General features: G+C 39.5%; 1 protein-coding gene across 1 annotated transcript in view; it reads right to left on the minus strand.

Annotated features, from left to right (window-relative positions):
- The window catches only part of LOC110597345 (contactin-associated protein-like 3), a 137,706-nt gene that overhangs the window by 68,978 nt on the left and 45,401 nt on the right, over positions 1 to 23,327 (minus strand). Inside the window, 5 exon segments of the mRNA XM_078029832.1 lie at positions 1,388 to 1,649; positions 5,513 to 5,652; positions 6,520 to 6,702; positions 7,395 to 7,598; positions 12,902 to 13,049. Of these exon segments, the coding sequence (XP_077885958.1) occupies positions 1,388 to 1,649; positions 5,513 to 5,652; positions 6,520 to 6,702; positions 7,395 to 7,598; positions 12,902 to 13,049 (937 nt within the window).

Raw genomic sequence — 23,327 nt, forward strand, 5'->3', positions numbered from 1 at the left:
CCATGAGCCGGTGGGTAGGGGAAGAACAACAGAAGGCAGTAAGAAACAGGGAAGACCTCAGACACATCACTAAGAAAACTCCGTGAGTCCCCAAACTGAGGCCACAGGGAGCCTGACTGGGCAGGTAGCCTTCTGCAAAATGGCAGGGCTGGGGGACAAACTGTCCAGCCTTCGCCAACCCATACATAATTATAATCCCTTCAGGGAAGTCTAGCTTGAAATCAGGGAGAACTTTCATCAAAGCAGATAAGCTCCACAAAGATGAGCCTGGTGTTCCAGAACCTTCTCCAACCACAGTTAATTATAATCCCTTAATGGAACTCCCAGTTCCAGACCATGCCACCACCATCTCTTGTAACCAGGTGGCCAGGACCCTCCCTTGTCACCAAAAACATGTTATGACTCCTTGTGACCCTGACATCAAGTTCCCTTCTACTTAATTCACATAATTAACCACTGAACCTCACATAATTAACCACTTAAGGGGGTTCAAGAGAATAGAACAAAGACAAAAAAACTCAAACCCCTTAGAAATCCTCAGTTCTGTAAGGCCACTCCCTTCTCTTCAGAAACAGTCTGAGCCATTCAGCATCTGTGCTGTACACTTCTCTCTTATTCTCACTTTCCCAAATGGACTCCTGCATGTGACTCATCTGAGATCCTTCCTGAGATTACAAGAACCCAGGGCTCAGAATCCCCATGGCTGCTTCAGTGGATCTCCTCCTCTGCTTCAAGTTACCTACTGTGTAGAGAATACCTCTCCCCATAGCAGAACAGGAGAGCAGGCAGAGGGAGGAGGAGAGATGGAGAAGGGAGGAAAGTAACGGAAAAGTGAACATCTCTGTGTGGTGTCTGCTTCACTAGGTCCCCTCAGCATTTCTACTGGATGGAGGCTGGGCACCTGTTTATCAGGAAATGGAGCTTAAGTATAGGACATATTTTTCTGATATATCAGGAGTAGATCTGCAGAAAATTGCACTTCTTCCTTCCTTCCTTCCTTTTTTTTTCTTTTTTTTTTTTTTTTTTGGTACTGGGGATTGAACCAGGGGATCTTAACCACTGAGCCACATCCCCAGCCCTTTTTATATTTTATTTAGAGACAGGGCCTCACTAAGTTTCTGAGGCTGGCTTTGAACTTGCAATCCTCCTGCCTCAGCCTCCAGAGCCGCTGGATTCTCGTTTCTTGTATATAATCATTTGGGGTTCAGGAATCACTATAGTAATGGCTACATGTCCCTCATATAAACGGTCTGGGAGATCCTCAAGGAAAATGGCCATCCTGTTCCTCCAAATAAGAGCATTAGGTGTCTTGTGACCTCAGGTATTGACTTAGTACACAATGATTCCCCCTCTGGTTGGTTGTAAGGTTTATGTGAACATGCATTACCTGCTGTGACATTCCTCAATGACTGTCCTGGCTGGAAGAGGCTCAGTTTGAGTTTTCCATCCTTAAGAAAGAGGAGAAAACTTCCCGCACCATGCCACAGTTCACCAAACAGCAAACATCCTTCTTTGTTCCATGTTCGAAACTGGAATGTGACAGATATTTTGTCCTCCCCAGAGTTGCCTGGCAGAGCCAGATAACTCCTAGAGCTCAGAAAAGTGACGGGGATGGCCTGTGGTTGTGGACATGAGAAGGACACATTTCCCTATAAATAAAACAAAAGGTCATGTTTAGATCTTCACGGTGCTTTTCTCAGATTTACAAGGGCTTTTTTTTTCAATCCAGAATGTTATCAACTAATCTACTTGATAAAGCTTGAATCTATGTTATTTGTCTGATTTTCCAATGTAAGTATTATCATAATTGGGAAAACCTATCCTGATGACTTTGTGTGAGAGTGTGTGTGTGTGTGTGTGTGTGTGTGTGTGTGTGAAAATCTCCTCCTTTCTATTTCTCAGCATTAGCAAAGGTATCATCTAATTCAATAGGAGTTATTCTATGTTTACCATTTTCCAGTCCTCTGATGGATGACAATGACCAGGACATTTCCATCCTCTGACTGTTCTCCTGAACAACATTTGATCTTTCCTAAATTACATTCCTCAGAATATACTTTGTACCAACTTCATTATTTTATTGATTTTCTCATTAATTAATGAGTCAATTACATTTTTGACATAAGGTTTTTCAACAATTACTTGCTTCATATTTGTTTAGCTTTTGGAAATTATACTTTGACAGTATTCCAAATGTTTTTTTTTCCAGCTCAGGCAGTTACATAAAAAGTTTGCTTAAAGTGTGTTTAGCATGAAGATATTAATTTTTATACTCAATCATGTCTCTGTTTTCTTGGGTTGCTTTTGAGTTTCCAGTTTGTTAGGAAAGTTTCATGCCCCCCACCAAGTTCTATGCATAATCACGCAGACTTTCTTCCGAGAATTGCTATCAGTGTTGTTAGTTTCTCATCTTCCTGAAATTTACATATTTTGGTATATTCAAAATAGTGATCCTGGTTTACTTTCTGCCTTCTGGACACTGGTCTTTTCCAGAAGAATTTATGAGATGGTTCCTCCATTTTTCCACTGAGCTGAACCCTACAACTTGTTACTAACTTACAAGTAGACTGGGATCTTTCTGATGTCTTTGCTTTATTCTACCAACTGGCCTAACCCCACCCAACACCATATTGATTCTTATGGGCTTTGGGCATGTTTTAATATCTGGCAAGTAAGGCGCCATCTTTATGTTGTTCTTTATTTTTTTTTTTTTATTTCAGATGGTGGAAGGAAGGAACAGTGGGTAGTTATTTACATGTATGAATTTCAGTTACATAGAGAAAGCAATTTTTATTCTATTTGGAATTTTCTTGGAATAATTTTTATTAATATACTGTATATGATTTCGGGTCGGGGGAAGCATTACTAAAGTAACATAGACTCTAGTTTAGTGGTTCTCAAGCCTTGTTGAACCCGATGGCTGTTAAAAATCCACAACTGGACCAATTAAATCCCAGTCTCCTGGAGTGGATTGAGGTGAGAGTATCTTTTAGATCTCCTCTGGTGCCTCCAAGCTAAAGCCAAGTTTTAGAATTACTGATCCAAGGATTAAAGTCACTTTTAAGATTGAATCATATTTTTAAAAATTCGGTCTTAATGTACTTCAGAAACTAAAATTTTAAAATAATCTTCAATGTACATTAAAACTATATATATATATATATATATATATATATATATGTATATGTATATAAATCAGAATATCCATTCCTGGCTTTTTAAAAAAATTCTACTGAATGTGATGAATTTTATTGTAAAAAAATTGCTATGATGAATTAAATATAAAAAGATGAACAGTAATAGACACTAACCCATAGTATAAATCTAACCATCAGACTATTATTAATTTTTTGATTTTTTTGTCAGCTGCAAATGGTGGGGATCCAGTCTGACCTGACCACAGCCATCTTGAATCATAACAATCATGGTCCCAGAGGAAGCTGGCCAGTTTTGTTCTGCATAGTTTTGAAACAAACTACAAATAGATAAGACCATTAGAGTGGTAGGTGGAGCTTCAGAATCTGACCCTGGTGCAGGAATGAGCCCAGTTCTTTGGTATTAGCTTAAGAGAAGCCAGGAATATTCTGGTTTGCGTGAAGTAATTTTTGTCCTAATCCATACATATGCCCCTCCTTCTGACCCAAATTGTGGAGATGCATTGGTTTTGCTGCCACCCAGGATGGAGCTTCTGTCCATAAGACCCCCAATAAACAGCACTCTGTGCACTCCTGACTGTCTGCCTCTCCCTCTTCAGCCAACCGGGGCTGAGTTGTTCCAAACACTTGTCCTCATTGTTTAGGTGGTAGTTGTTTACACCCACACAGAAGTGAAGCTTCCTGCAACAGATGAGTGATGATTAGGTGAATGAGTCAATTATGACAATTGAATTTACCAAATTATATATATATATATATATATATATATATATATATTATATATATCATATATATATTATATATATATGTTATATATATTATATATTTTTTCCCTTTTAAATGTTGAAGCAACAGATTTTCTATTTTTATAAAGAACATCTGACATTGAAATAACTCTCAAAATGGAATTCTTATATCTACCATTTTTTTATTCCCATGCATAATTTGGAAGGAATCTTCTTTTTGCTTGTTTCCATGTCAAACTGATACATTTCACCATCTTCAACCAATGTAATTAATTGGTTAATAGTTTTCTTTAGAAGGATATTTAGGACTCCATAAGTGTCAGGTTTATTGTGGTTATCCTGATTGGTTATAATCAGATGATAATTATGCCAAGAAATCCATCAGTGATCCAGTGTAATATGAAATTTGCATGGAAAACAATGTCTGAGTCCCTCCAATAATTGTGGCTGCTTGTGACTCATTCTTAACTCATTCCCATTCACCTCAATGATAGTACATAGGGCAACAGCGCCAAAGATGTCAGGGCGGGGATGAAGGACTCTTCTTTACACCAGGGATTGGCAAATACATGATGGGTTGAGTTCCAGAGGTGTTAGCTAGGCCTCTTTGTGTGGAGGCCCATTGTCCAGACACATGTTTGCATTAGGTTGGTTTCTGAGAATGCACCTCTGGCAATGCTGGTGTCAGTAACCGTAACCGAGACTCTCCCTTCTCCTTCATGTCCCAGAAATATTTAGTGTCTCAGTTTCTCCAAGGATGGGGTCTTCAGGTAAAAGACTGTTCTTCCTTTATCTTTCACCTTGTCAAAGGTACCTGGAGCCTTCTTATCAGTGTTCCCTTCGTGTTTCGCTTTTCGAGCACCTTAATGTTTTCTTAGCCACCATTTATGTTTCTTTGGCATGGTTCACAGTAGGCTTCTAACTCTTCCTCTTCCTCCTCCTCCTCCTTCTTCTCTTTTTCCCCTTAAGCTCCTTGGAAGATTCATAGGTCTCATGGCTATATTTTTTCCCCTTTCTACCTGCAAACCCAAGTGAATCATTCATTTTGTGACTTAGTGAGCCAGAACCAAAGGTATTGTCAGATTTTGGTTCTAAAACCCATAAGCCAACTCCTTGCAGCCCATAAGAGGAAAGAAAACACTTTTTAAAACAATATCAGTAAGTAGTCCCGTGATGTGCTTCTAAGACTTGTCAAACTGAACATGAACTTGCCCTGTAACCCAAAACTTAGGTATTTTTAATTTTAAACATGGAAAAAAGTTTACTGATTTGGAAATATTTCCAGTTATTTAGGGATAGCTCATTGGAGATTTTCATTGCAAAATAATTAGTCCCCTGAGAATAATAATACCCCAAATATTTGAGACATACAAAGTCTGATCTCCATGCAAAAATAAGAAGTTACTTTACTTCATATTAACATGAAGTAAGCATGTCCTGCAAGGCACATTTACTTTTTAGCTTTTTAATACATAATAAAAAACTTCTATCACATGTCCACTGTTTAAATAATAAGAGTTGAATATTTTAAGGGCAAAAGAAATATTTTAAGGGCACAAAACACTAAGAATTCATTTTCCTTCCCTTTTCTTTTAAGTTTCTTATCATAACAAGGGCCTGTGGTTTGTGTTTCTTGGCTAATTCAACAATATCCACTCCATTATATTAAAGATTTTCTACACATCCATAAAAGTTTGTATGTGAGATTGCCAGGGACCCTGCAGATGTCGGGATTCCTCCAAAGCTGATCTTAGAAAGAAAAATGACATAAATAACATTGTTTAGTGATGTTTTGATTATCTGTTTAAAACAGTTACGGTTAATAGGTGCAAGCAATGGTGGTCACAAATCCATCTGTGTCCAATTATATTTCCACATTTGTTCATTTCAAATGAGGCCCCCCTATTCTAGGTGGCACTTTTTGATGGTGTTATTTCTAGCACCAGACTTTGTGCATTAACTTAAAGAAAAAGGTGGATAAATTTCCTTTGTGAAAGGCCACGTTGTGAATATTTTTTGTTCTGTGGGTCACTTGGTACCTTCTGCACCACTCCATAATGTAGTTTTAGCACCAAAGCAGCTATAGACAACATATTTTGGAAAAGGACACGTGTTCCAATGAAATTTTTTAAAACGACAAAATGGCTCTTTTAAAATAAGACAAGATTCGGGCCCATAAAGTGCCAACCTCTACACTGGGTCCTATATTTTGTTATTACACAGTTAAGGTAATAAAATCATCAATGATCTAGTATAGACCAGGGTCTCTGTAGATATTATGTGCCAAAACCATGGGTATCAGACACTCATCACAGCTTTCCTGGTTTGCTCTGATTCTTCATGTGCTCAAAAGTAGCTCAAATCTGTCCTTGAAGAACAGGTAGAATAGATGTTATTGAAAAGTTAGATACATACTGGAGATACATTGCAAAAGATGTTATGTCCTCAAAGAAGTTAAGAAACTGTTTATAGGGCTAGGGTTGTGGCTCCATGGTTGAGCGCGTGCCTCACATATGGGTTTGATCCTTAGCACCACATAAAAATAAACAAATAGAATAAAGGCATTCTATCCATCTACAACTACATTTTTTAAAAAATTATGCAATTTATGATAGTCTCAAAGTTAAGACCCAGGTAACTAGATTCTCCCCTTGCATGGAAATGACGAGTGTGTTTGTCCAACGTGAAGGTGACATGAGTGCTGAGGACCTCGATGAGGACGGAGTGCCAGTGCTGGTCATCCAGCAGGCTGCCCAGGGTGCGGTTCACGTGGGCACCAGCAGGCTGCAGGTTGGCATTGCCTGAAAGGAGAAAGCACAGCAGGCTGGGGTGGTTCTGTTAAAAACCATAGATTCCCTTTGCTGCATCAGCACTACAACTTATGTCCACCCTTCCATCCCACATAGCTATCATCCATCTTTCTCTTCATCTGAACACAATGATATCTTGATATCTTTTGTGATTTCTTTTGTATTCATTTTTATACTTTGTTGAAATTGCCTTTTTTTTAGTGATTTGTTTTTTATGACTTTTCATGAAATCCTCATTTACCTTGCAAGTATTTTCTTTGCTAGAACATCACTATCGGTACCAGCTCATAATTTCACAACAGCCTATTCTTATCTGTATGATTATGTATAATGACAATATGTGATATATTATATGTATAATGCATTTATAATGGCCTTCTTACACAGTTGTCAAAATAAGTGCCGTTTGCGTAAATCATACTGGAGATGTGTACAGGCTGGATGCATTTGCTAGCAATGTCCCTCAGTTCTCATTCGCACTTTCCCATGACAATTCCACTTTGCACTCATTATCCCAGGGTAACTATCAGTAATGTGTCCCTGAACTCTCAAAGGTGTTTGGTTTCACTGATAAATCATATGGTCTCTTTCCTTAACTGTGAAAATTAAGTACCAATGGATGTATTTCCAACTATCCAGATTTTTATTTTAATCACTGGCATGAAAGAACAAATGCCTTTTACCTGAATTAAGAGAAAAGACAAGTTTTCCCTTAATTAATTGCAGAGATACGTGATTTCCATGTTGTCCTTCTCTGTGGAGTAGAATCCCATTGTTCTGCATGGTTTTAAATTTCAAAGAAATAACATCTCTTATTGGTCTTATGGGCTTTTTATCCTATCTGTATAGCAGGGCTCCTAGTCCATCAAAATAAACCACCTGAGATCCTGGGAAAGAGGATATGACAAAGTAATTCTAATTGTAATACATTGTACATTGCACCTGAAAATGGATAGGCCAATACAACTCAATATACGCAAACACACAGGTTACATTTCTAGTTGCTCATTGAGGAAAACACTGATAACAATGTATTCTTGATTGGTGTCACAAGTTGATATACCTAATACTCACTGGTAGGCTTTTTCATTTTCCAAATTGATCATTGAAAAACACATTTATTAATATATTCTCATTGACTTCTGTCTTTATACTGGTTTATTTCTTCTCATTCTATTTGATTTTTTAAAAATCAGGAAATGTTATATTTCTACCAAATGAGTTGTCTGTTTTAAGATTGTTCTTCTGTTAAGAATAAGTGTCACTCAATTTAAATGATTTATTCATTCCCAGTAACTTTGACTTCTCTTGATTCTTATACATGTACACACATTAGTGAAGATTTTGTTTGTTTGTAAAAGACACACACACACACACAGTGGTTCTGTTTCTCTGGAGGACTTTAACTAATAAAGGCATACATTTTTTATTTCGATGGTTTGTTGAGAGGGCATGACTTCAATAACACTATTTTGGGCCTTCCGGAGAAGCCTGCCAGAACTACAATTCTGCCGTTTCTTTTCAGTTTTCTAATGGGGCCTTACAATTTCAACTATAAAGGTCATGATCATTCAGTTCATCAAAAAACAAGTGTGTCTTATCTATAATACAAAAGAACATCTGTCAAAATCAACTGAAGATGGAACAACAGATGTACAAAAAAATTTAACATTACCCAGAAAAATCTCTCGTGTTTTTTCAAAGTAGAAGGAAGAAAAAGAAAGCAGTTATCTTCAGAAAAATATATGTTTCTAATAAACAGAGGTGCACAAAACATGTGAAGCCGTCAGAAGCCAACCAGCCCAAATATTCAAGCTGAGATAGATTGTTTATTGTATTTAATTTCACAAAATAATATTTCTGCAAGTCTTTTGTGTAGTTATCCCTTTTCTTTAGGTTATGCAAAAAATATATTAAAAAAAATTGTGCCTCAAAAACTCATCCATTTTGTGCAGCTTAATATTTGAAAGTTTACAAGTCTGATTTTCTCACATGGGGTTAATGTATGCAGGAGAAATTATTGTATTAAGTGCTACTTTACATACACACACACACATTCTGTGCAAAATATATGTAAACCAATTATTCCTTGTTATAGAACTAATTTTATGTGCACAATTAAAAGCAAAACTGTCAAATCCAAATGAGGCCACATACAGTTAGGAAATGGCAATTAATTAAGGAAAGCTTTCGAAAGACAGCAAAGACTTCACATTTTGCTGTTCCCATCACCTCTGTGTCTTTATGTGTTGCTCAAAGATAACGTTAATATTTGTGCTTTTATATTTTGTAGTTGTTTAACACAGTGTTCTGCTCCTGAAGAGGTCTTGCCTGGGTGATTTCGATCTGGTTTTGAGTTTTGCTTTTCCTTATTCCCCATGTGACTACGCTAGACCACAGCAGGATTGATTTTCTAAGAAATACGAAGGGGATTTCCTGAAATGTTTTTCTCAGGCAAATGGAAAAGCATAAGTGTTAGAAGACTTGTTTCAAGCCCAGTTTCAAGGTGATAACCTTGAAACTCTAGTCCATTAGGTAATGCCTTGACTTCTTGTCGAATGTGACTGTGCTGCTTCAATCTAGAAATTTAAACACATGCTTTTAACTCAGTATGGGGACTTTTGAATGAAATAAGTTAATATAATAAAAAAAAATCCAAGTTAAAAAAATAGTCAACTCTGACTTGTGAAGTCAATACATGAAAAAAATGAAACTAAATAAAAGCACATGTTTTCGATAAAGAACATTTAGCTCAAAAATTAAGCAGCAATTTTAATTTTTGAAAATTGAGTGCTGGTGAGGGAGATCTCCACAAGGTCTCTCTCAGGAGTGATCTGCCCATCAGGGAAGCAAGCCTTTCAGGACTTGGTGCTTGCAGGTAGTCTAAAAGTCAACCTTTTCCCCATCTGCCACATTTTTAGCAATTTAAGACTCTTGTAAGAGCAAATAAATATTTTATAGCCCTAATCAATACAAGTGAACCTCTATAATATATATTTGAATAAAAACAAAAAATAATAAAAATTCAGTATCACATTTATTATAAACTTTCATAATAACCTTTAAGAGAAAAAAATTATTGGTATAAAATTCAATTATATGAATAGGAAATGCAGAGGGACACTGGAAAATTAGAGAACCAAACTTCTTCAAGTTTTTCTGCCATCCAAAATGACTGGAGACAACTTAGTTCTTGGCTTAAAAGAGGAAGTGCTTGTCTAATTTGGTATGAACTTGGTTTATAATTGTTCAACTTACAAATTGAGATTATAGTTTTGATTACTGGATTTCTGTGGTTATTAACAACACAGATACACCACCATTAGATAGAGCTATATTTTCCAGTATGGAGGTTAATTTGTCTTATATATTAAATCTCTGTTCTAGTCCCTTTACCAGTTCTTTTCTTTTCCTTGTAGGGACATTTCATAATATAGAGTACTAGTTCAGAGGAAGGACAAAGGAGTTAAAGCGTGAATCTTAGTTCCATCCTACACAGGTTACACACCTTCTCTGAGCTCAGTTTCCTCATCTGTGACATGAGACTGAAAACAGGCCTTACCTCACAAGACTGTTGTGAGAATCTGACGTGTTAACATCCATGGAGTTTCACAACAGTGCTTAGCACACAGAAGGCCCACAGTGGATAAGTGCTTATGATTTCTAGAGCTCTGGGCAGAGAGAAAAAAAAAAGGTGGAAATTAGTTTTCAACAGAACACAGAGGACTTACAGGAAAGCCAGCAGCTTAAAATGATAATGAATTTCATTTCTGAAGGATGCAAGAAATCTTCAACTTTCAAGTCTCATGGTTGGATCCCACCCGGCAAGGAAAGAGATATTTACAACTATCCCACACCCAAGCTGACTCCTTATCTGCCAGCCAGCCTCTTCCTGAGCCTGACTCATTTCAATCGCTGGTGACCTAAATCTTACTGGGAAGTATGTCTATCTATTCATTTTAGAGGCAAGAGAGAGTGTAGAAGTGACACTTGAAGATGATTGGTACCATTACATCATCACGGTGCTTCCCAGAAAGGAATATTGGAAAAGAGCCAAAGACAGATGCATTCAGAGTTTCTCAAAGATTAATTCCTGAAAGACTAAGAACTTATTGTCACAGACAGTATTCACCTGTCTGGGAGGAATTTGGTAAAATCTATGTCCCCATTCAGATACCTCAACGTGTGGTACAGCCCTTTGTCTAGCACATGTGGGTGGCTGGGTCCAATCCCTAGAATCTGGAAAAGCGGCAGAGATAGAGAAACTGCACATGCTAATCAGAATCCATGAAAATTTATAATGATAGTGAGCATTTTGCTATAAATAGAGTGTAACTGGGAAAAGACACTGCCTTAAAGCAACGTCATATCCCATAATAAAGTTCTTGAATCAAAACAGGGCAGTGGACATACACATGAAAATACCAAAACGTACCACCCTTATTAACATAAAGTGTCAACAGCGTACACAAAATCAATACATCTGAAAAATAATTCCTCGAAGACAAAAAGGACATTGTAGAGATTCACCTTCTGGAGGACATATTTTGAATTACTCAGTAGTGGTGAGATCTTATCCATCTGCATCTTGTTTCCTCAGTGACTCTTACCCAACAGCTCAAGTCTACAAAAGTTAACAGTGCCGAGAGATTCCACAAGATCTGCACGGCGCACTGTGCTTCTTGGGACTGGTCACGGAGCTTTGATCTTTCCAATATTACTCTGAGGAGCTCGAGTAGCATCTCCTCATGAAGGAACATCAAGCTAATGGCAAATCCCCATCAAAGAGCGTGTTCTGCTTTGAAGTCAGTAAACCTGAAGTTGTTTCAGAGTGATGGGAGGACAAGCTAATTTCAGAGCATAAAAGAGAAATTCCAAGTATCAGACACTGTAGCCATTGCAACAGTGAACTCAGCTGGGTTCAAGGGAATACAGTGATGAAAGAAAATGACCAATGGGGGGGGGGGAGAAAAGAAAGTCGGATGGAAAAACAACACCATTATACTTAATGTTCCATAGAAATGTAAACATTAGATTACAGAGTTAGGAAATTAATTGGCTTGCACAGGGGTTGAGTCACAGAATGTGAATAATAGCATTTCATGACTTTAAATGCTTCATGGGTGGTAGATGAATATTATGTTTTAGAAAATTAACATTCTGCAAGGTCAAAGCCGGGATTAGCAAAGAATGGAGGCGGATGTTTGTGCAAATTGTATCACACGGGGGTCCAACCTGACCAAACCTGAGATGTCAAAGATAATTCCATCCAGTCTATTTTTTGCATGTTCTCCAGGTCTACACAGGAATTATTTTTTTATTATTGTCCCATTCTGACAATAATCTATGATGATATAAAGAAATAGAACAAGTATATCCTGGATTATCCAATAATGGCTAGATGATAAACTCTTGCCACACAATTTCATGGTCTGCTTTTCATGTCTGTGTTATATACTCACATTAGTTCCATTCTTTTTACTTTGGTCTCCCACAGGCTAGACAAGTGCTCTGCCCTTAAACTGTATTCCCAACCCTTTTAATTTTCAAGGCTGACCTTGAACCTGTGACCTTCCTGCATCAGCTCCCAAGGAGCTAGAATTACAAGCCAGTCTTTTGACTTTGATTATAGTTAATAGATGAGAAAAAGAGGCTGACATAATGACATAATTGATGAGAAAAAGAGGCTGACATAATGCATATACATGTATCCCTTCCAAGGAAGAAAAAGTGAAGCCTCAGTGCGCTGTACAGAGATTTCCCAGGGACGTCAACAGAGAGAGGCAGAGTCAGAACTGAGACACCACTGAGCAGGCGCTGTGCCCAAGAAACCGGAGCCCCCCATCCCCTCTGCATTCCTATACTGAGTGTCTGCATCAGAAGAACAGCTTCATCTGTCCCTGGTTTAGACTTTATTGACTTTATTCAATGGCTATTATATTGTAAGTACTCTGTTAAACTCTGGAAATCTAAATATTAATACATCTTGATTAAGGTCCACCTCTAAATTCAACTATAAAAAGTAAAAACTAAAGTCCACTCTGTCATGGGAAAATAAACACAAGATTTAAAAAAAAATCAGTTTGGCTTCACAGTTATTTAAAAATCAGAAGTCAAGTTCAGTTGGCAGTTTAGCTTTTGTGGCATCCCATGCAGATGTGGATTTCTTCCAGCAACCAAGGCTACTTACTGTATGCACACCCATACACCTCGACCCGCATCCCAATCCTGCGCTTGGGGTTCCAGGCTAAAGGCAGGAAGCGCAGGAACCTGGCTTCCAAGGGGGGCTGGAGCCGGTAGTGCACCACGCTGTCCGCGTTTGTGTTTCCTGAAAATCCCTGCGAGAAATCAGAGAAAGATCCAGGTCAGGGCAGAGAACCACATTCCCTTGGCCTCCGCTCCATGGATGACAGAGCACATGCGCTCTGTTGCTGTGGAAAAGCCCTCTTTCAAGAATGTCTGCTAACGTTTAGCCCAGATGTGACGCCCTCTCCCGGGTCTCTCCATCAGTCACCATTGTCCAAGTTTTCTGTATTTATGGGACAGTGGAAATTTCATCAGCACCTTTAACATGTCCATAAACACAGTAGCTTCCCTCAAATTTGCTTTTCTGAATTTTTTATCTCCTCCTCTAATCTTCAGGAAATAAAGATGCTCCCATCAACCACATCACCCAGGGTGGTAAAACACCTGGGTGATGAACGTCCAATGCTACAGAAGAATGGACGTGAATGGGACATGAGGGTGGGGAAGGGACCTAGCATGGATCTGGCCCCACCCCCTTAGGTTCCAGACAGGAGATGGCTGGAGGTCAGTGGCTACCACCTAGGGTGGGAGGGCTCTCATCCTAGGGGTTTTACTTCAGGTGCAGAGTTCATCCCGTCACCTGGCTGTCTCCACATCAGTGCAGGTTTTCTTTCCTACTCTACTTCAAAACTCAGATTTCCTGTGGCCAGAGTTCTGCGGGTATCCAGGGAACCCCCCCCCCCCAACCTTATCTGCCTAGGGCAAAGGACAGTGCTTCTGCCTAGTGTCATCACCTGATCATCATCATGAAAGACCAGAGAGAGAGCAAAGAAGTTTATGTAAAATACTTTTTGTCTCGTTTCCAGCTGTGTATGGGGGAGAGCAGGTGAAAGAGGTTGGATCACTACCATGTACAATTAGGACACGTTAATCAAAAATCAAAACTAATAAAAATGTGCAGGAACAAGGGGAAGACTGATGTTCCCGCACATACACATTTATTTGAGATCACTTACCAATGACCAGTTCAATCAATAAGGTAAAAACAGTGCTGATAACCACTCACATGGAAGTATAAACTTAGAAAAATTAATATTTTCACTTCTTATACAATTTTCTGCTGTGTATAACTCCCTTTATCAGGGTGTTCAAACATAGCATGTGGGTTTTATATGAAAAAGTGCAGGGGTGGGTTGAGATGAGGGATTCATGAAGAACCCGCTTCCTAATGAATAAAGGTTTAAATCAGAACTTTTCAACTTTTTAGCTGCAGCCAAAGTTGTATTAGAGAGAAATTCAAAGACCGAGAGACTCTTTCACTTAATAATCATGAAATTAGGGAGTAAAACGTCTGCTTGCAGAGACTCTAACAGTAGAATGGCTTTTTCCTGACATGCCTGGGGCATGCAGTTACACTCAATGTTTGGAGCTGGCCCATTACTTCAACCAACTGTCAGGGAAGTTATCTGGGCTGGGGCTGGGGCTCAGTGGAAGAGCACTTGCCTAGCACATGTGAGGTGCTTGGTTTGATCCTCAGCACCATATAAAAATAAATAAATAAAGGTATTATGTCCATCTACACCTAAAACAATTTTTTTAAAGGATGTTATCTGCCCAATTATTTTGCTTTGTTAAAGAATTTGCCAGCTTAACAATACAAATGGAATTAGAATCAATCTGCAAAGTCCCAGACCCCCTGAGGGCTTCCCTTGGTATAAATAAATAGAAATTGAACCACAGAACAGCCTTAGTGAGGGCGGTCAATTTCAATGCTAGTGTAAAGTCATATTATTTATATTTTTTTAGAATTGTAACCAGTTCCTTAAGATACCCACCAAATAAAGTTGTTCTTTAAAGATGCAGAAATTAAAAAGAGAGGAATGATCTACACGAGTATTTCACTCCTGTAACATTTAGGGCTCATTCTCGAAATCACCTTCTATTTTACAATAAAATACCGTGTCTTTAAAAATGTAAGGTAGTCTTTTATTCATTAAATTCCAAATTTGCCTTGAGAGTTTCCATAAGAGACGTGAATTTATAGGCAAGCAAAAACAGAAGCATGTTAGTCATAAAGAATAAAGAGCTCTTCCTGCCTGGTTTTGTTTCATAGAAAACAAAGGTTTTAGAAGCAGAGAGCCAGGCATTCTCTGTGGAAATATACAGCCCTCAGCAACTCTCTGGAGCCTTAAATCTTCATTTAGAGACAAATAAGAGACACAGCACTACTGAGGGGACGGTTAGCAAACAACTTTTAGAATCCACAGTCCTTCATATTCTCTTCTGTCCTTGCTCAGGCACCTGACCTTGATGGAAGGCACCATAATTTCTTTTGAAAGTGAAAAAATAATGACTACCTGAAAATTGTGGACATGATTAAACCCATTAACGTATGTAAAGGATTTGTCAGATTATAGACTATTCTCTCCACAGAATTCCCCACCACTCGTATGTATGTGTTACAGCTTTGGGGGGACTTCTGAGAAACTGAGACAGTGCAAAGACCCCCTTCAAACCCTGATTCTTGCAATCAAGTCAGAAGGATTTCAGACACGTCACTCAGAGGTACAGGAATAAGTGTATTGAAGGGACAGGAAAGGGGAAGGGGACACTATGAAGGGAGAGAATATGTCCTCTCCCTCTCAGAGTGGACAGGGATAGTGTCTCTTCTGTACTCTGGTTTTATGGGAGATCCCAGAGAAGTTTCCAGAAAGTCAGACCCAGACCCACCTCTTGACGTTTGACTGACAGCAAAATGACTTCAGATTTGAAAGTACCAACAGCCACGACAAATCTAGGTCACCTTGGCCTATGCTGACCAGTTCTAATTGTATTCTTAACCACATGTTATTACAGATTCTATGGTTAGGAGGAACTATCCTTATCTTCCAGTTTCAGGTTATGGCCACAGAATTCTTCCCTTCAGGGTAACTTGGATTCCTCTTATCAACATCAATTTAGGCCTGCGTTTCTCCTGCAGATAACAGGGAGTTTGCTGAGGAATTGACGTATCCTGTCTACATAGGCCAGGCAGGGCTGCAAGTAAATTGCTTCTTGGAAAAGAAAGCATGTGAGGGTCAGCACGGTGGGCCCACTTATAGAATTATCCCCTTGACCTCCTGTTCCCACCATCCTCCTCTGTCTGGCCACTAACACTTTGGTTTGCTCTTCACATTCACATTGGCCAGATTTAACAATCTGGCTGGAGGGGCTACAACTCTCATGGGACCACCTGGCCTCCTACCTAATGTGGCTTCATGGAGGACACTCTTGATGAGGGGTCACTATCACACGCCCAGCCTTCAGTAGACAAATGGGCGGCCAGTCTAAGATTCATCATCAACAGTAATTTTTAAGAAGCCTCTTAGAGATCTGTCATTCTGAAACAGTTCTGTCTTTAATACATTTTTATTAAATCTTTATTTTAAACGATGAGTTTCAGAAATGAACCTCAGAGACATTTGAGAGCAGGATTGAGTCTCCAGGAGGTACCACCAGTGCACCAAGCAATCCCACTGTTTCTTCAGTCAGAACTCACAAAGCAACGTGTATGAAAGATACCAGTTTTTTGTTTTCCCAACACTTGAAAGTACTAAATAAGGAGCTCAGTGCCTAGCATGTGTGATGTTAGAGTCTGTAAATAAGTCAGGATGGCACCTGGTATTTTTCCAGAGGAATGTTAGAGTTCGTAAACAAGTCTGGATGGTGCCTGGCAAAATGCCAGAGGGAGTGGTTTGAGAAGTAACAAAAGCAAGCCATTAAGTGTGGAGATTCCTTATTGGTTGATTGATGTATCTAGTTTATGCTAATTAAGATAAGCTGTGTGAAATGTATAAATAGTTCTGTTGTCCTACAATAAATGGCTCCTACTCCTGCTGTATCAACATACACAAGTTATTCGTCACCCCCTGGTTATTTTGCTGCAGCAGGACTGCGGCAGTGTGACACACTGGGTTATATCCTTAGCACCACATGGAAATAAATAAAATCAAGGCATTCTGTCCATCTACAACTACAAAAAAACATACTTTAAAAACATGTGCTAAACAAGACTCTTATTTCAATATGCTGTTACTATCTTAGTTGTAACGGTTATGAGGCAGGACAGCATCCCTGGGTGAGAAGCACCCTGTACTCCTAGGCTATAATTCTCCTTGGATTGCCCAACTCAGCTTATATTGGACATGAGCTTCAGTCTCTGTGATCTCAGCTTCTTTGTGAATAATATGGGAAATATAACAACTGCTCTGCCCAATTTATAGCTTGTTGAAAGTTTCTGAAAGTGCCTTAAAAATTCTAAGGAGCTATACAAATGAAAGATATAATTAACCTGCCCTATAAGGTATGTTAACAAGACTATTTGATTAAGATAGTTTGTAATTTATAAGTGTTATTAGGAAAAAATTGTATTAATGCTAAGTGTAGAGCATTAGGAGTATAATTAACCCAGCATATGCCCTGAGAGTATTTTATGAATCGATTAAATGGTGCTTCTACAGGTTATTAAAAAGTGAGTATATTATCTTTATCACCTTTCTATGAGTAGTATAATTACACCTGTGTAAAAAGTGAATTAGTAGAAAGCATGATGAAAGATAAAACAACATTTATGTAAATTTAAATATGTGTGAACAAAAGAATCGAGCCTTTTTTTTTTTAGAAGAATACACAAAACACATTGGACTCAGGAAAGGTGAATCATAGGAATGATGAATGAATGAAGAGATAACGGAGGCTGAGGAGGGCCACCTGACACAGACCAGAACAATTCTTTACTGATGCATCATTGAAGAATATGACCAGTCAAACCCTTGGCACTCAAAGCCAAACACACACACACACACACACACACACACACACACACACACAACACATGCATACACGCACAGGCTCCAGCATGTGGACCCAAGTATCTGGATGGAGCGCCTTCAACCTTCTGCTGATACCTCCTGACCTTCTCTATTCTCCAGGAACCAGCTGTGGTTGAAGGAAGTGCTGCTGCAGGTATGGCCTGGGGCTGTCCCAGAGACTTGTCCCAGCTGACTGTGAAGCCATCACTCCAGCAGGGTGATTGACTTCTGTGACTATCTGCTATATTGGATGTCCCCTCCAAAACTTGTGTTGAATTTCTTCGCTACAATAGCCATATTACCAAAAGTGGTATACAGGTTTAATGTAATTCCTATTAAAATCCTAATGACGTTCTTCACAGAAATAGAAAATGCACTCATGAAATTCATTTAGAAGAGTAAAAGGCCCAGAATAGTTAAAACAATCCTTAGCAAGAAAAGTGAAGCAGACCTTAAATTATACTACAGAGCTATAGTAACCAAAACAGTATGGTATTGGCACCAAAACAGACATGAAGACCAATGGAACAGAATAGAAGACACAGAGATAATATAAATACAGTTATTTCATACTGGACAAAGGCACCATAAACATACATTGGAGAAAAGAGAGCCTCTTCAACAAATAGTGCTGGGAAAACTGGAAATCCTTATGTAAAATGAAATTTAACCACTCTCTCTCATCCTGGACAAAAATCAACTCAGAGTAGATCCAGGACCTAGGCATTAGACTGGAGACCCTACATGTACTAGAAGAAAATGTAAGCCCAACTTTCCACAATGTCACTTAGGAACTGACTTTCTCAACAAGACTCCTAAAGCATAAGAAGTAAAATCAAGAATCGATAGAGGGGATGGTATCAAACTAAAAAGTTTCTTCAAAGCAAAGGAAACATGCAAGAACATGAAGATAGATCCTACAGAATGGGAGAAAATCTTGACCACCTGCACATCAGATAGACATTAATCTCCAGGATATATAGAGAACTCAAAAGACTTAACACCAAAAATGAATAAATAGATAGATAGATAGATAGCTAATCAATAAATGGGCAAAGGAACTGAATATAGACACTTTACAGAAGAAGAAATGCAAATGGTCAAAAAATATATGAAAAAATATTCAACGTCTATAGCAATTAGAGAAATGCAAATTAAAACTACACTGAAATTCCATATCACTCCAGTCAGAATGTTAATTATAAAAATGCAAGTAATAGTAAGTGTTAGCAAGGATGTGGAGAGAATGGTACACTCATACATTGCTGGTGGGACTGCAAAATGGTGCAACCACTCTGGAAAGCAGTATGGAGATTCCTCAGAAAACCTGGAATGGAACCACCCTTTGACCCAGTTATCCCACTCCTCAGTATATAGCCAAAGGATTTAAAATCAACATACTACAGTGACATAGCCACATCAACATTTATAGCCCAATTCACAATAACTAAGCTATGAAACCAACCTAGGTGCCCTTCAACAGATAAATGGATAAAAAGAATGTGATACATATAAACAATGGAATATTACTAAGTCATAAAAAGAATGACTTTTGCAGGTAAAATGCTAAGCCAGTCCCAGAAAACCAAAAGCTAGATGTTCTCTCTGGGCATGGAGGGTGGAGAATAGAAGTTCACTGGATTAGACAAAAGGGAATGAAGGGAAGGTGGGGTGATGGGAATAGGAAAGACAGTAGAATGAATCAGACAGAACTTTTCTATGTTCACATATAAATAAGTTTTAAAAATTAAAAAGAATCTTTGTCATGTAACATTATTAACATTGTAACATTAAGTCATGGGAACTTTCAGAGGTGATTAAGTAACAAGGGCTCCACCTTCACGTTAATTAATGCTCTTATTGTAGAAATTGGTTAGTTATCATGGGAATGAGTTTCTGATAAAAAGTATAACTTTGGTCCACTTTTTCTGTCTCCCAAGCTCACTTGCCTTTCCACAATGTTATGTTGCAGCACAGGAGCACTATGTTCTTGAACTTGAACTCACATATACCTGTATTGTTTATAAATTCCCCAGTCTGTGGTAATCTGTCATAGCTACAGGAAACAGGCTAAGACACTGTTGAAGGCTTTTTAAGGTTTGGAATTTCCAGTAAGTGGAAAATTATAGGAGCCCCACGGATTGACCTGAGTCTGAGTTAAGTCCCAGCAGTTATTAGTTCTGTGACTGTGAACAAATTACTGGTGGCCCATGTGAATAGGATGAACATGTGATAAATGATTAATCATTACCCAATGCTGCTTGTTACTGTCATTGTTACTATGCTAAATATTTCCTCCTCTTCTTGTAACACTGTTCTCTGAAGCAGGGATCAGAGAATAAGGTATATCCACACCCCCAACCCCACAACTCTCCATGAGCCTCTGCACACACCCTTAATTCTCAAATGGACTCATCTTCATCCATAGGTTGGCAGCTCCTCACTAGCAGATGATGTTAGGAAAGAATAGCATTTTTTTCATGTTAGTTTCAGAGGATTATAGATAGTGATGTAGCCTGCAAAACTGCTTCTTATTTAAATTGGTACCTATAATTGGCTATGTGAGGAGATATACTTAATTATTTTTTTCAATACTAGGGATTGAACCCAGGAGTACTCCACAATGTGCCAAGACCGCCCCCCAGCCCTTTTTATTTTTTACTGGGAGACTGGGTCTCACTAAGTTGCTGAGGCTGGCCTCCCACTTGCAATCTTCCTGCCTCAGCCTCTCAAATTGCTGGGATTACAGGTGTGCACCACTGCACCCAGCTGTAGTTAATTATTTTAAAGTAAGGGCTCTTGAATCATCATTTTCTGTTAATAATTTACTAGCCACTATAATACACTTGTGCTTATTAACATAAATAAAATAAGGAAAATGGGGTTTCCCTTGACTCTAGCACAAATTAATGGACTTAACCAGGAGCATGACATGGTGTGGGTGGTGGTGCTAGATTTACATTGATTAGCTGTGAGATTCAGGGTGAGTTACTTGAGGTGTCAGGTTTACATGAAGGGCACCGTACAAACTACTATAAAATCCAAAGCCTTTTCCTCTAGAAAGACTTTGGTCTACACACTGGGTTTCTCTTCAGGTATAGATAAGCTCAGTGGATATAGAGAAAATAAAAGAATAATCCCCAATAGTATGAGTACCATATTTAAAATATATGTGTAGATAGATGGATATATTTAATTAGGTATAGACTCCTATTTGAAGACTGAGTCGTGGAGAATGTTTGCATGATGCTTGATATTTGAACATGTGCTATGGTTTGGATATGAAGTGTCCCTGAAGGACTCACGGGTTAAAGATGTGGTCCCCAATGCAGCATGTTCAGAGGTGGGGCTTCTAGGAAATGACTGGATCATGAGGGCTCTGACCTCCTCAGTGGATTAATCCACTTGATGGATTCATGATTGAATGGATGATTGGGAGGCCGTGAGAACTGTGGAAGGTCCTTGCTGGAGGAGGTAGGTCACAGAACCTGCCCTGAAGCGGGTATTTTATATACACTGATACCTACATAGATAACACAGTTTAATAGGCTTTCTTACCGAGATGTTGCCATTGACTTTAAGTGACCCCACTAATTAATTAAATGCCTTTTCTAAAAGCAGGTAATTCATCTAACTGTCGTTTGACTTGGCCCTGGGGGAACCCTGCTCTGTGACATTGATGGGAAGGGCCTCCTGCTCTCAGGTGTCCTATTGGACATCTAGAGCTGGCTTGTCATTAAAGTCCAGGCCATTCCCCTGTCGCCATCTCTGACTTCTGGAGGCCTTCAGTGACCAGCCTGTACTGGCACATAGTGGACATTGCTGCAGAATCAGGGCCTATTCCAGGTCAATAAATGCCTTCTGGGTTGAGGGCTCGGGACAGGCCCCCAAGACTCACACCCCTCTCTGACCTTCCTGGCTCTCGCCAGTGTTGAGCACATAGTTGGCACCTAGTACATACTAGTGGGTTGACCTGGTTGTCAGAGGTCATCTCTCTAGACCAGGCCCTTGGTCTGCACATACACGGGCATCTGCGGTCCTTGGCTGGAATGGGGTGCTCTCTGCATCTGCACCTCTGCCCTGGTCCCAGTCACGTTCTGCCGCTTGCTACCAACCACAGAGCAGTTACTTAACTGGGCTGTTTTCACCCTTCGCATTGCCGAGTATCCCAACTTGCCCAGATTAAGAATGAGCTGGGAATGACTATTACTAAATCAGAGGCCTAAGTAGTGTTTTAATTGCTATGGTTTAGGTCTTAAATGTCCCCGTAAAGGCCTGTGTGCTGGCTTGATGGCCAGCCTGTGGGATTATTAGAAGCTAGTAGAACCCTCGGGGGCGGGGGCGAGGTGCAGAGGAAGGAGGTGAGGCCCAGGGAGTGGCCTTGAAGAGGTGATGAGCCCATTCCCTCTCCCCTTTGCTTCTGGCTATCAAGAATTCAGCCCTACTAGTGTATGTTGTATTCTGCTGCCTTTCCTATCCTCTACTATCCCCCCACCCTGGCAGTATGTAAAAATGTGGATGTGTAACCAATGTGATTCTGCAATCTTTATACAGGGTACAAATGGGAGTTCATAACCCGCTTGAATCAAATGTATGAAATATGATATGTCAAGAGCTTTGTAATGTTTTGAACAACTAACAATAATAATAATAATAATAATAATAATAAAAGAATTCAGCCCTTTTTGTGCTCCACACTCCTGCCTCAGTGTCCAGTGCTGTCACTTACCCCAACACAGCAGGGCCAGGTGACCACAGCCCAAGACCTCTGAAACTCTGAGCCAAAATAAGCCTTTCCTCCTTTTCCTCAATTTTCTCAGCTAGTTTGTCACAGTGATGCGAAGCTAACACAGTTCTTCAGATCACTTGTTTATAATGTTTAAGGGTCAGTACTGGACATCGGATAGATGGATCCATTTTGTCCATCTTAGGGGAAAACAGATCAACACACTTTGTTAAACTGGATCTTCCACGTGATCTTCCGCTCTGTGCGTTGGATATGCCACTGAAATGGCCGTGATCCAGGAGCTATTGTGAAAAACAGTCCACAGTCCTCATAGTTTAAGAAGAGCTGTGACAATGGCTCAGGGAGAGAGGTACCTGGATAGAAGCAGTGACTCTGAGGCCCGCCGATGCCCAAAGGGGAAACTTCAAGCAGGATAAAGCTCGCCATCTCTGACTTCATTTTGTACCTGTCTCCTTTATTACCTTAAACTGTGGGTCACATCCCTGCTCCGCTCTGCACATAGACATGCCAATCATCTAAGAGGTGTTCATCTACAAACTAGTAACACAAGGTCCATTAGCCCTTCATTGACCTAACCTATAATGCCCCCTTGAAGACTGAGGCAAGATTTGCAGCCACCTGTTTCAGACCCTGGAGTGCTGCCCCAAGTCATGTCCCCTTCCCAGGATCACAGGTCCCACAGACAAACACCCTGAGCAGCAGGTGGGACTTGCCCCCTCAGGTGGTAAGGACCTCTGCAGAGCCAGCTCCTCCCAGAACCAGCCCTGAGAGTG

The sequence above is a fragment of the Ictidomys tridecemlineatus genome, chromosome 13, assembly GCF_052094955.1.
Source record: "Ictidomys tridecemlineatus isolate mIctTri1 chromosome 13, mIctTri1.hap1, whole genome shotgun sequence".
NCBI lineage: Eukaryota > Metazoa > Chordata > Mammalia > Rodentia > Sciuridae > Ictidomys > Ictidomys tridecemlineatus.